The 14,514-nt window shown below is 37.8% G+C and overlaps 2 protein-coding genes across 2 annotated transcripts; one reads left to right on the forward strand and one right to left on the reverse strand.

The window, feature by feature from the left end:
* The first annotated feature begins 523 nt into the window (after positions 1–523).
* On the forward strand, positions 524–9,957 carry LOC100646626 (14-3-3 protein epsilon). The gene is made up of 4 exons (XM_012311192.3): positions 524–738; positions 3,572–3,878; positions 5,428–5,771; positions 6,497–9,957. The coding sequence occupies exons 1-4, from the start codon at positions 675–677 to the stop codon at positions 6,550–6,552; spliced, it is 771 nt and encodes a 256-aa protein (XP_012166582.1). The 5' UTR covers positions 524–674; the 3' UTR covers positions 6,553–9,957.
* Positions 7,937–14,484, reverse strand: LOC100645719. The gene is made up of 5 exons (XM_003397176.4): positions 12,897–14,484; positions 12,455–12,580; positions 12,240–12,395; positions 11,471–11,947; positions 7,937–10,841 (listed from the first exon to the last, which is right to left on the reverse strand). The coding sequence occupies exons 1-5, from the start codon at positions 14,253–14,255 to the stop codon at positions 10,497–10,499; spliced, it is 2,463 nt and encodes an 820-aa protein (XP_003397224.2). The 5' UTR covers positions 14,256–14,484; the 3' UTR covers positions 7,937–10,496.
* Positions 14,485–14,514: the final 30 nt, after the last annotated feature.

Raw genomic sequence — 14,514 nt, forward strand, 5'->3', positions numbered from 1 at the left:
TTTCGCATGCTACAATGGAATACATTGGAATGTTATTCTGCTTCGTTTTATAGTTTACTTTTCATTCTGACGCGCGCGAAATCATTAACATCCATGACCTTTATTATACTTCCGTTATAAAAAATAAAATCAATTTTCATAAAACACGAGAAGAGCTTATTACTGAAATTACTCTGAATAAAAATATGGAAACGTGTATAATGGAAAAGGACTAAATATTTGTTAAAGAATTTCTCTTTTATTCCGCGTTTTTCGCATCTAGTTCCCTATTCCGATAAGACCAAGACGTCATCGATTTTATGACGTATGAATGAAATATATACTAAGAATTCCTCGCTTATCGTAATTAAGAGGAAAACGGTCTGATAGATACGCCGATATTTTTGTTTCTATAGTTTTACCGGATATTCAGTGAATTGAACCGACATGCGCGCGGCGTCGGTAATCGGATGACGTCACGCGTAGTAATACACGTCGAGAGCGCATGGCGAGTGGAGCGTCTGCAGAGGCTGCGCGAAGTGGGAACTGCTTTCGATTGTTGGCGGGCGCCGCCATCTTGGTCAGTGAGCTTGCGAGTGGCTGTACGACGAGGTGTACGTATTTCGGTGAAACGAGTATTTGGTGCGATTTCCCTGAAACCTTTCGTCTACCCGTGAAATCCACAAGCATCCAAGATGTCGGAACGGGAGGACAACGTTTATAAAGCGAAATTGGCTGAGCAAGCGGAACGCTACGACGGTGAGTACATATTTTCCGGGAAAAGGACCCGGCCTGCGCCAAAATGAAATCCACGAAATCGACCACAAAGCACTGCCACAAAGAGAAAGGAGGTAGCACCGCCCTCATGACGTGCCTGCCGTACGATTTCATCGGATATGTAACGATCCTCTTCTGAGAATCGAGAACCTCGAACTGGGATCATGTCTCATTGGATCTGTCAAAAGCCTGTGAAACGTCAAATATGACTAATCCATACACGGTGTTGGCCAAGTTGCCGGTTCGTAACCGGTGTTTTTTTATTAAAGGGTAGGTTTGTTCTTAGATTCTCTGTCACTGAGCTTGAGGCTCGTTAGAATCTGTCAAGATACTCAAGTTAACCAGAGCTCTTTCGAAGGATCGGGCAAGAAGGCATGAAAAAAGTTTCGTCGTTTTTGGGTTATATTGGTTTCGTCGAAACAAGTTAGCTAACGCCGAGACAGCGTTGCTAGGCGTGCTGTGTTCATTACTTTACGGGGTCCCTCGCAAGATAACGAGACAAGTCGGTCCTTCACCGACGTGTATGACGCATAGACACGGCACGATACTTACCAATCGCTGCCGGGTTACTCCTTAGACACGTAGTAACGCGTGCTCTGCTCGTGGCATTTGGCCTTGAAAGCCGAGAGAAATCATTTAGTCGATCGACCGACCGATCTATGGAATCGACGATAACACCTTCGGAAAATTGTAGCTTCGTAGCTTTTCATCTATATTTAATTTTCTCGTGTATCATTTCTTATTACGTAGTATCTACGCAGTAAGGTAATAATTTCGATTGTAGAAATTTTTACATCGCTTCTGGCGAAAGCAACTCGTAGTGGGGTCACTCGTTGCGGTAGTAGGGGGAACCGTCAAATCTCTTCGTTTTACAAACCTCTCTCGTTTTGCATTTCTCCCTAGATGTATTTTACTAAATACCGCTTTGTCTCGTGGGATGTTATCGAGCCTGCAAATCAAGCACACGCGTATGAAATTTTGCGGAAGTACAATGTATCTACTTATAAATTCCTTGTAACCGTTTGGTCTCTCATATTTCTTGTAAACTAGTTTCATTTTAAAAACAAACGTTTTCGAATGTGTCTGCTAGCGAATTGTAACATTTTTTTTTCGAAAGTTCTTTATTAAAGAAAATCCTTCTAATAAATTCTTTATAGATACACATTCTAGCAATGTCATACCTAAACTCATCCTATTTATTCTATTTTAGTAAACTTACTAGAAACCATGTTACATGTTTTTAAGGTCGAAAATGAAAAATGGAACGAGCTAACGACGCGGACAAAGGGAATAGCGTTTTCATTTATTCTGTGAAGCTGCTTTTCATAATTTCGCCGTTTTCGTCACCGCGTGAACACGTTAATCGAGACAGGCATATTAAAGGGTAGAAATACTGGCATGTAGGAGATCCCTGGTTGAAACGGCCGCTAAGCGTGAAGAATGACAGGGTGGAAGGGAGAGGAGCTATTGCGACTCTCCCGGGATGAGGAGAAGGAAGGGCGGTGGGCAAATTTGAGGGTTGAGCGAGAGCAAGATACCGGAGGGGGATAGAGAAGGGAGAGGAAAGGACGACGGGCGAGATTACGAGTGGAGGGTGAGAACGGGAAGGGGTGAGATATGCGGACAGAGTGGGGGAAAAGAGGGGCCATAGCAGAAGGAAAGTATTGATCTGTACTAGCTATCCTACGTTTCTGTACACCTCCGTCACCGGGTATACCATGTTCACAGTAATTCTTGCCGTCCGGAACCATCATGAACTTGAGCCTGATCTCTTCTCATAAATGTCATCATGAAACCTCTGTTGATCTTAGCCGGCCGATAATAAAGAGAGGATATAGATTAATCTTCTCTGTAATACAAATATTTATACATTTAATGGTCGGTGAATTATATTACTTCAATGATAATAATTGATTATTCTAAGGGCATCCGTTTCTTTTCTTTTCTTATGAATAGAGTTATCGTAAAGAATTTGAGAGATTTTGAATTGTATTTTGTATTCCGGAAGTAGAAGCTCGTATCATCGTCTTTAATCAATTCTCCGCGTATTGCACGCTCCCGTAATAACTTTTACAGCCAGCTATCGATCCTATCGCGGAACCACAGATTTTAACGTCGCCCGAATATAAGATGCGACAACGCATTGACGTATCAAAGTTGATGTCCATTTTTCAAATGATAGATGACAATGTAAACGTATCGTTAATCAGATTTATTTTCTGCAAGTGATGCGAATAATGAGACGCAGACAAAAGTGCGCGTACCCAGATCGATATCATTATTCTCGAACATTATGTATCTATAGATAATAAATACATAATATTAACCAACTTCCTTGCAAAGTTCAAGGGGCAGCAGGTTAATATATGCTTGTGCGCCACTTTATCCTCTTTCTCGCGCAGAGCCTCTCTAATATCTCAGATGAAACTAATAATATATTTACACACAGGGTAACCACTTATTAATAATCAATAAATCATTTCCGATTCATTACTTTCCCATGATTGCATGTAACGTACCTCGGTAAGTTCGATACCTTTATCAAAACATCGAATATATATTCTTTCATCTTAATTTTCATCACTTCAACAAAATTTTAATATTTGAAAAAAAAAAAAAATCTTTTGAGATCTATTTGCAAAATATTAGTTTAAAAAAAGATGTTTATCTTATCTATATTAATTTCTTATCTTATCTACAATTCTTCGTCATTCATTGTGTTTATTACTGTTGCTTATGCTTTATTCCTTAGGAATTTTAAAAATTTCAACTTAATGACACTTTCGTCGACGGTGACGCCGGCGTGATTTTGCAGAAATGGTCGAGGCGATGAAGAAGGTTGCCTCGCTGGACGTGGAGCTGACCGTCGAGGAGAGGAATCTCCTTTCTGTCGCCTACAAAAATGTGATCGGCGCGAGAAGGGCGTCTTGGAGAATAATATCTAGCATCGAACAAAAGGAGGAGAACAAAGGCGCCGAGAGAAAGCTGGAGATGATCCGCCAGTACCGATCTCAGGTCGAAAAGGAACTGAAAGACATCTGCGCTGATATCCTCGGAGTTTTGGACAAACATCTGCTCCCATGTGCGTCTACTGGAGAGTCGAAAGTCTTCTATTACAAAATGTAAGAAAACTGCTGACCTTAAACCGGAAACTCCATTTTTGCTTTGTATTCTTACAAGAATGTTCTGTCTAACATTTTCATAGTTTTCAAGATACATATATTGAAAAATTTAAAGTTCCTCATGTTTTAATTTTTTAATTAGAGATATGTTGCACGTGCTATTACGAAACAATTACTATATATATATATATATATCAGGTTGTCCGAAAAGTATCTTTCTTTTACAGACACGTCTTTTACAACGATGCATCTTTATACAAACATGAAACCTAATCTGTCGAACGTTGTGATCTTTATTTTGATAGAACAAAATGGATCATACGTAATTGGATAAAATAATATAAAACGTAAAAAAATGTTATGCATCCATTATTTCCTTATAAAACGAAAGAAACATTTCGGACGACCTAATATATGTATCAAATTGAATTAAGGCCAAAAGAGTAATGACCAGAATATTCGAATTAATTTGTATGTTGAATGTCATCGATTGTGAAATCGTTGGAGTTATATTGTAAAGTCAAAAAGAGAGTTAGTTTTTTAAGATAGCATTCAAGATTCTGGAGAGCGAGGCAGTTTAAATTAAGAAGTAACTAGCAACACGGAAGAACTTTCCGTTTCGGTCACTGATTTTTGAGGTATATTATTTTCTAAAACTTTCAGCTACTGTTTCGATAATTAAATGACGGTACGATACTCGTTACTTAACGACTATGACTTATGAATAAGCTAGAGATTTGATTTTGCTGTACTAATAGCAAAGAATATTTATGTACAGTAGTCTCTTGGAAATCTTTTATCTAATATTTGAAATTAGCTCGTCGATTTCACCATCCTTGTGTATTGTGCGTGATTCGCACGATTTAATTACAAATAATCAGTACTTTTACGAACATCTACGCCGCAGCTCATTAAACTTAATGTTACAATGAATATTAATAACATACACGTATAATGTATAAAATATGCCGGACATGAATGAAAGAAACTAGCGAAGGAAATTCTTAACAAGGCTGAGACATTTTTTCGAGATCATAATCTTTTAAGAAATTGTACTCTATGTATTCTAGTAACAGATTATAACTGAAGATTAGCACAATGGAAACCACAGGATCTAAATGTGACAAGTATTTTTTTGTTGATTCTCTGATTTTAATATCACTTTAGAATTAAACGGGAGGATTTTAATATGATACAACTGAAGATGGAAACTACCTATTGTCTATTCAAAGACGTAAATCTGTTAAAAATAGCTGGCAATATTTTTTAGAAGCGAAAGGTATAATTATTAAGACAAACAGTATTTTGGAAATTTTGAAGTAAATGAAAAATCCCACACGTACCTGCAAGAACATATAAAGATATAATTTTGATAAAATAGAATTAATTGACAACATAACTGAATCGTTTCAAAATTCTTTTTGTACAAAACTTGTATAAAAGGATAGAAAATGTGACTTATCATCTACTGTCGTCTTGATACCTAATTTTTAATTTTTTTATAATAAAAGTTGACCAGGTTCAAATTTCCACTCTTTTGTTTTTGTAGGAAGGGCGATTATCACCGTTACCTTGCTGAGTTCGCCGTCGGCAACGACAGGAAGGAAGCAGCAGAGAACTCTCTGGTCGCTTACAAAGCGGCGAGCGACACCGCCATGACCGATCTTCCACCGACTCATCCCATCCGCTTAGGATTGGCGCTCAACTTCTCCGTGTTCTATTATGAGATCCTCAATAGTCCCGACAGAGCATGTCGTCTCGCGAAAGCTGCCTTTGACGACGCGATCGCGGAACTAGACACGTTGTCCGAGGAGAGTTACAAAGATTCTACCCTCATCATGCAGCTTCTCAGGGACAATCTTACTCTCTGGACGTCGGATATGCAAGGAGACGGTTAGTATATCTTTTCGTGAAAAAAACCGCTCGTTGCGTTTAAAATGTTCACCACCACTACACCAGGCTGTAGAAGCGACGTCGTACGATCAATAATATGTATTGCAGCAGCGCGATAAAATCTTCTCGTTATATTAGATTTTTCATAAAGCAACAGACTCGTGTAGGAAGAGTAGGTTGATTTATTTCGTGATAAAATTTATATTTTATGCGGAACGATATAAAAGTAATGCAATTGAGAGCTTCGACGTTTGAAGAAAAGATGATATTGGGATGGTAAAGCTTCTTTAGAAGTTCCAAATTTTATATTACGTTACTAATCCATTGATCGCAAATGACTCTGTATTATGGCTTTTAATTTAATTATTAAAATCGTATGTGTATGGGTGATGGGGTATTAGAATGATTAGTCTGTGATTTAGAGTTCGAGGCTGATCGCGAAAACGAGGCTGCGGCTGTTTCCACCAACGTTTGAATTCAGGCATATCCTGTCCAATACGCCCTTGCATTATAAAGTCACCTGGTGAGCAATCCGATCGATCCTTCTCCTTTTTTCTCCTTAACCATTTAGATCCTACAATTAGCAGGTTAGGGTCAAAATAACTCACACCCAGTTTTTGATTAGTAGTTGAGCCGACCCTACCCTACTGGGTTGTACAACCAATATTTTATCGTGATTGAAGTGGAATGTGTTTATTAACGAATCTTCTTCTTGTGTTGCGCAGGGGAGGGCGAACAGAAGGAGCAGTTGCAAGATGTGGAAGATCAGGACGTATCGTAACTCTAACTGTAGTGAGTGTTATCTTGCGCATATAAAACTGAAAAAACACAAGAAAGCAAAAAACTCTTAATAACTTGTAAGCAAAAGAAAACAATTCAGCAGGTGGCAGTTCGGGGTGGGAAGGGGAGATGTTTAGCGATTGCGTGACCCTAAGCACGCACGTACGGTTACTCCAAAAAAAAATACAAACAAAAATGAAAAAAAATCATTCGAAATAACATACACACATTGAATTAAGGAGCGCGCAGAAAAGTAACAACGTAAAAAAGGACGTACACTCTGCGGTAAATAGAGAGACTGCAAGAGCATTTAGAGTGGCACTATTCTTTGCCTTCTTTATGTATTGAGAAGAAACAAAAATGCTGTCTTTTTCAGTGGACGATGTCGAGAATGTTGAGTTGGCGCCGACTGACGTTATGCGCATATATTCATCCATATTAATTAAAGAAAACAACAAAGAGGAAGAACATGAAATGAAAGAAATAAAAAAAGAGAAGAATATGCGCTAACCCAGTCGGAATAAACTCTCATTTTTGTTGGTTTCAGTGAGTGAGAACGAATAGCATTATCCCCCACCCATAACGTTTCACCAATAACGAAACATGTTAATGGCTCGACGTCGATCGAAGTGCATATTGTGTTCGTTTGTTTTCACCCAGCCCCAATCTCCTCCTCGTCCTCTTCCCCGCTTTTTTACTGCGCGCATCATTACTCTCGCATACTATAATAAATAACGTTATTATTAATGTATGCGTGTAAATCGAGTGTAAATCATCTGTTTATCTAAGGGATAAACGCGTCTCCTCCAGAGTTGGAGATACGTGGTTGATCGATGTGTTGGCTAAGAAAACGGTCAAAATAGAACCACGCACCTTCATCTCTGCTTTCTGTATAAGATATTATGAATGTACTTCCGACGAAGTGTCCCGGTTTGCAAACCAAGTAATTTCATACACCATATAGATTTCGAGCATGGGTTCCCTCGTGTAGTCACTTTTAAATATGATTTAAGAACATGCGTTTACCGCGAAAGCGACGTACTTAACAAAATGCAATAACATCAGTCTGTCTTAAGTCTGGCTTTCGCAGAATCAAATTTCATGTTAAAATCGAGAACAACAAATTCTTTTAATTGTGAGTGAGAAACAAAATGTACACCATTCTCGACGTGTTCTTTCATACTCCGATCAGTCGTACTCCATCACGACGAAAGAGCACTCTGGTCGTCGAGAGGAGGGTTGAAAACAAAGAAATCACGGTAGATGAATTTTTAACACGAAGAAGAGAAAGAATGGGCAAATTACGTTTCACAGACAGGAAATAGCAGGAAACAAGTAGCTATCTAGCTAGTCTGTAATTGTGGTTGTACTTTTTCATACGCCCCCCTCTGTAAACTATAACGATCACTGTGGTATAACGAATTACAGAATAAACGATTGTATCCCGACTCGTTCTTCACCCGCGCTCACTTTTGCTATTATCACTGTCCTCGATTCCACTGTATCTTAGTTGATCTTAGCCGTGCGTCCATTCACCTTTTTATCGATGAACCATTCCGTCGATTTTCGCTTACGAGAAAAAGAAATATATATATTAAAAAACAGCCGGGAAACATTCCAATGATAAAACGTTAGACGGACTTCGTTAGTCTTTACGCGAAGAATTTGTTTGCGCATCTTAATCGAGGTAAGCTTAGCGATACAACAGTAGAATTATTTGTTTGTCAAGGTAAATAGTGTCGGTCGAAAATTTGTTATGTCAGCGTTGTAAAACGATCCTTTAAGTGCAATGTTTCTGTGTTCAAGAATAGTAACGTCTTGCTTGATGATTCAAACATGCAAAGAAGTTACGTGTGCAAAGTTGCGTGCTTGCATATCTCAGTCGTGACAAATATGTTTCTGACCGTCACTGTGTTACATGTAGAAAAAATCCTTCAATCCGTGCAGTTTTCTCTCGCGATCGAGAAAATGTCGATGACGTTCGTGTAAGCGTGCAGCAAAAAAGCGAGGTGTATACCTGAAGAAAGAAACAGAAGCCGAAGGGAACGCGCTAAATGAAAAATGAAAAATCGAGAACTCTGCCTAGAAATTTTTTGGTGTACATCGTGCCCCTGTATTTAGGTATTAATAACACGATACAAATTGATAATCATGTTATAAAGTAACGTTACAAAGAATAACTCAAAGTAATATCAACGGCACCGTAAGTAAGTATATGCGAGTAATCTTAAGATCATAAAATTAAGGTATTGAAAGAAAAAAAAGAACAAGAATTTAATCGACGCGAATCGTTCAAGCGATAATGTGGAGAGAAACGAACAGTTTAGAGCGTATCGTGGAATAAAAAGTAAAAAAGAAATCACCATCCCGAAAGTAATTTTGATAATCGCGTGAAAAACACACCATGAAAGGTAATGGAACTGTAAGAAGGGAAGAATAAAGAACAGTGGAGGAGCAAAGAAAATATTGGAATCATTGGATAAGAATTGCATATAATATATATTATATATATATATATATAGTTTACGTAAAATATACGTAATACGTGCATAACATACCACGCGTACGAGCGATAAATCTTTGAAAAAAAAAAAAAAGAAAAAGCAAAATTTTAAGGTACAGTAAAGAAAACTTGTCAGTGGCAGTTGAATGTGGCATAAATTGAATTCCAAACGACGATAAACTGTGAGATACCTCATCCAATTACTTGCTTACACGATGGATTAAAAACAAGATGAGTAGCCAAACGCGATAACATTATTATTATCGTCGACGATGTAGCGTGTGATTCATAATGAAATGAATAAAAAAAACAAAAAACGTAAATGCAGTGTTCTCGGCTAAAATAAAATAAAATCGTAGGTAGGTATTGATACCACCTGGGTTTCACTGTAGGATTATTAGGGACGAATAATAGATGATCGGTGTATCGATTGAGACCGCTTTTATCCTTTATTCATTATCGTTGTGCGTGCTTAGTCAATTTTTATAAAAAAAGAAAAAACACGGAAGAGAAAGACGGTAAAAAGGAAATAACACATACCACATTACACATCTATTGTTCCATCTTTCTAGATGTAATATATTTGCTCTTATCTCTGTATTCTAAACATTAGTTGTGTATCTCTTTCTATTTCTTCTTATAATTATCTTCGGATCATTCCATCTTGTCGCTAACCCAGTTCACGAGAGCGAATAATTAGACCTGGATATCGAAATTTATCGTCATTTGGAGAAGAACTAAATCTGTCGTTTCTTTTTTCGGATTCGTATGCGTTCTCACGCTCTGTACTATTACTACTACTAACTATTATTACAATCAATGCGATTACACCGGATACGACCTTTTTCTGTAAAACCACACACACACGTGAAAGCTACAAATAAAGTAATTACAACTCTCTAATCGTTTCTTCGGATCTTTATTAATATATATTACTAAATATCAACATACGCGTCACTGTTAAAAATTATAATTAAATATATAAAATATTGTCTGTATCGCGTCATGTGTCATCGATTCAGAGGGAGTCACCTGAAACCAGGATCTTCAGTAACAATTCTAATGAACGTCACAGAATCATAATTTAATACATAAAAGAAAATATATATATATATATATAAACGAATCCAATGCCGGTAGCAATTAGAGACAGGCATTATTGCAGGGTGTATATGAATACAACTATCTTAATTACACGCTGTAAAATACCATCGTCTTATGTTCTACATCTTTATTAAGTTACGATGCTATAAAAGAACACTCGGCATACATTAAATTCTCTAATATCACAAACAAACATGTTCTTTATATATTAGGTGACCCAATCTGTCGTATATCGATTACTTAATCACGGAATAATTTAATTTGCTAATATTGTATACATATCTCTTGCATTGACCGCGTGAGATTCCTTTAATCCATGATTATCAACTGTAACGCGCTTACACAATCATCGATCGCGAACCACTGGCTTCCAGTTTCTGCGACTGATTATCTTTTCCGATAATGTTCTCGCGAAAACTCGACGAGTTCGTCAACAGACGTCGTGGCCGTTTATTAATATCCACCTGCTTCAGAATTCGACTCAACGAGTTATCTGTGCCCTTCATGATCGGAGACAAGCTGAGGCTCGATGCTGTTCGCGTTTTAAGTATTCGTCCGCTCCTCGGAGATCTTGACATTTGATCGCTCGTTCTGCGCCTGGCAGATTTTAATTTTACGCTACGTAGCATGTCCAAGGAAACCACTGGCCCCTTTGGTCCTGGTATTGTGTTTCTTCTGTTCTCCTGAAATTAAAATTTATCCTTCGTATATTCTAAGTTTTTGATAAATGTATTTTGTATAATTTTTGCATAAGTAGTTTCTTGTAATATCTGGGGGATGTATAATTGCTCGAGAAAGTCCACGTTTTATTTTTCAAACATGTAAAGATCACCTTGGGATTTTTAAATAACCCCTCAAGTGTCCGGTCGAATGGCAACGAGGGTCGAGGAACAATTAACTAGACTGAAAATTGTGCCGCTTTAACGAGTGGTTAGATCTACTGGAGTATTTAAAATACTTCAACGAACTTCCAAGCGAACGTATATTCGCTACTCTAAAAAACAATTCTGTTTTATACAGTTATGCTATTTTTTGCATCATTTACATTTAATTTTTCTTTTATCCGCTACTGAACGCAACTTTTCTCGGATATTAACCAACAATAATCTACGATCAAATACGTAAAACCCAATTTGCGAAAAATAAAGAAGAACAGTAATTCTGTCACGACAACTTAAGCGACTTTTCTAACTGAAAGCCGACTAATCCTCCGAACTATAACGAGGTCTAGCTTCGAAAGGACAGAGTTCTCCACGCCACTTGTTCATATACTCCAATTAACGGAGCGGCGTGTAACAATCCTCGGATTTACCTTAACGTTCTGCGGTGCTTTTTTTAGGGTCACCTTCAGCAAATCCTCGACGGTTATAGCTGGCCTATTAAACAGCGGCGTCGAGCACTTTCTCGAGGGCATCCTGACGCTTCTGCCGTTGTTCGGGGTGATCGGTGTAATCGGCTGTGCCGGCGACTGTGCTGGCGGAAGTGCAGGAGCTGGCGGAGGCAGAAATGGCAAAGGAGCTGCTGGAAGAGGCGGGGGAGGTGGGGGCGGCGGAGGAGGTGGAGGAAAAACAACAAACGGGGTAGATGATAGTGGAACTGATGGTATCGGTGGTGGAGGCGACGGAGGTTTCTTTGGAGATTTTGTTCGCGTATTCTCCAACGCTTTCTGCAATCTTTGTAGTTCCTGCATCAAAGTTTCGTTACCACTGACCAACTTCTTGATGATGTCTTGCATGCCGCTAACCTCTGCGGTTAAAGCACCGATGGCACTTACGTTGCTTGCACGCACCTACGGTAAAAAGATATGCTAATAAGGCTCATTTAATACGCAACTGTCGTAGAATGCGGAGAATTGCAAATGAAGGGTAGCTATTTATGCCAAGACGCATATACATACTCTTTTCAATCTTTCGTTTTAAGGAGGAACGTATAAACGTTCCTCACCACTATGATACTTTATACTCTTATTTTGTATTCTTAAAGCCTTCTAACATTTTGCTCGATAACATTTTTATATCATCTTTTTGTGTCGAGGTAGACTTGAGTTATAAATGGTTGTCGTAATTTGGTGGATAATGTACCTGGGTAATTTGGTCAGACAAACGAGTAACTTTGTCCAGGAATGTGTTGATCATCTGCTCGTTCTCCTCGCGTAACTTTGTCACCATTTGACTGAGCTCCTTTATTTGCCGCCTCGTTGATGTCGATGTTGTAGCGGCTTTGAAGTTTTCGTAACTCTGAAATAATTATTAACCGGATGATAGATATAGATTGCTTATTACGTAAGCACACTTGCCTCTTTCAACACGGCCGTTATTCTTTTTATCATCCAGACGCAGAACAGAACGATTTTAGCGATGGGTTTCTTGACTAAACGAAATCTTTGAAACTTTTTGTTTTCGTGGAAGCCGGCGCATGTAGGCTGCAAATGATTACATTACAATCATATCTTTTATTATTTTCATGTATAAACAATTCATAAATATCCATTTATTCGAATTTAAGAAATTTAAAAAAAAAACAACGTAATGAATAGATTGCGAATATTTATGCAAATTGATATTTTTATGAATATAAGTTGAAAATAAAAATAAGAAACTTCGTCAGAGATTTGTTTCAACTGCTAAATACCTACTATATTTAAGCTGTAGATATTTTTGCATATTATATACAGTATCCTGAATTTTTTAATTTTTCATAATGCATAAAAATTCGTAATTCAGTGATAAAAAAATTACATCTTCGAGACATTTGTTGCATCCATCAGAATTAGACACAGCCGGAAGATCCAAAATTAAAGTGGTGGGAGATTCAGAGCTGTCAGCGCTCCAAGGCGTCTTCGTTATCGTTGGGTTAGGACAAAGATGTTTCTGAACATTGGTTTCCTCCATTGGTAATAAATCAGTAACCGTGGTGGTGGCAACAGGTTTCTCTAACCTCTCCATATCTTCTTCATCGTCAAATTTCAGCGTGGTTCGACATCTTTTGGCAGGTGGTGGAGAGCCACTGCAAGGAGTATACGAACGAGCTCTAATTCTCGTATTACTCTCTACTTCCCTATAATCTCGTATGTCATCGACTTTATTATCGATCTTGTCAGTTTCATCTACAAAAGGACGCTTATTCGTTCGTTCGTCTGAATTTTCTTCCGAAGATGGTGTATTATAAGAAAACGAGCTCATTTGCAGTAATCTTGTTTCGTCACATTTCTTGTATTTTGGTAAAAGATTCCCAAAAAATTCTTGATTCGCCGTTCGAACCCTTAAACTATTCAAGTGCCGTAAATTCGAAAGAATTCGTCTACACTCGCTCCAATTATTAATAAATTTATTTCCAGCCGAATTCTGCGAATTCTTCTCGTTTACTATTTCATATCTCATATCTTGATCCCGTCCGTCCCATTTTTCTTCATATCGACCCACAGACTCGCAAGCAGAGATTGTAGTTTGGAATTCATCAAAAAAATTATGGTATCCATTTTGAGGTTCTGATTCTGAATTAAAGTTGGCAAATTGTGGTGTTAGTTCTGATGTGTAATCGCAAGGAAAATTGTAAGCCGATTTCGAGGAACAAAGTTGGTTATTGCAACTATAAACATCTAGTCTAGCCCTTGAAAAAGATTTTTCCTCTTGCAGAGACTGACAGTCATTCATTTCTAATTTTATTTCATCGTTCATTGATAAAGTTTTGTCCAATGGAAAGCATTTTTCTGTAGACTTGTCGATATTCTGCTTAAATAAATTTTTTACCTGTTTTAATTCGATCAATTCTGGTCCCTTTTGTTCAACTTTTTTTTCTTTCTCATTTTTTTCTGATTTATGTAGATCTAATTTTATTCGACGAAATGTGGGCACGATTTCTGGACTTAAATCGTCATAGCATGACAAATCAGGTTGATCGGATTCGAAGAGCACAGATTCTGGGGATCTCTGATGCAAAAGTCGTTCAGTGGACCTCGACTTTTTCTTAAATGGACTATATTTGTGTTGCACGCAATCGACCTCGTCAGAGGTATCTGATTTTTGTAATAAACTTTCCTGGGATTGATGAAGACATTGCTTACGTCGAGGTTGTTTGTAAGCTTTTCTCTTTGTCATTGTGGTTTCCTCTTAAACTGCTATTTGATGTTTATGCGAGTCCAAGGGCTCATGAATGATTAGCCAAGAAGGTATCAACATTTCGAAAGTAAGTACACGCAGACTTTTTTGAGAAGTTGATTTGCACGATATGGATCACGAATTTTTAAACTGCTTTCGTTGATCTACCGAACGAGTATGAAACTGTTCTATTTATTTGATACACTAATGACATTGTACTAAAGGTTATCTATTTATATTTGTTTTGATTCTAATAGAA

Source organism: Bombus terrestris, chromosome 8, assembly GCF_910591885.1.
Source record: "Bombus terrestris chromosome 8, iyBomTerr1.2, whole genome shotgun sequence".
In the NCBI taxonomy this organism is placed as follows: Eukaryota; Metazoa; Arthropoda; class Insecta; order Hymenoptera; family Apidae; genus Bombus; species Bombus terrestris.

Excerpts from the sequence above, each read along its gene's own strand:
- LOC100646626 (XM_012311192.3), top strand. The coding sequence starts at position 675 with ATGTCGGAACGGGAGGACAACGTTTATAAAGCGAAATTGGCTGAGCAA. Across the intron at positions 739-3,571 it reads GCAAGCGGAACGCTACGACG|AAATGGTCGAGGCGATGAAG; the intron begins GTGAGTACATAT and ends GTGATTTTGCAG. Across the intron at positions 5,772-6,496 it reads GTCGGATATGCAAGGAGACG|GGGAGGGCGAACAGAAGGAG; the intron begins GTTAGTATATCT and ends TGTGTTGCGCAG.
- LOC100645719 (XM_003397176.4), bottom strand. The coding sequence starts at position 14,255 with ATGACAAAGAGAAAAGCTTACAAACAACCTCGACGTAAGCAATGTCTT. Across the intron at positions 12,581-12,896 it reads GCAACAAATGTCTCGAAGAT|CCTACATGCGCCGGCTTCCA; the intron begins GTAATTTTTTTA and ends AATCATTTGCAG. Across the intron at positions 11,948-12,239 it reads TGTCTGACCAAATTACCCAG|GTGCGTGCAAGCAACGTAAG; the intron begins GTACATTATCCA and ends TTTTTACCGTAG.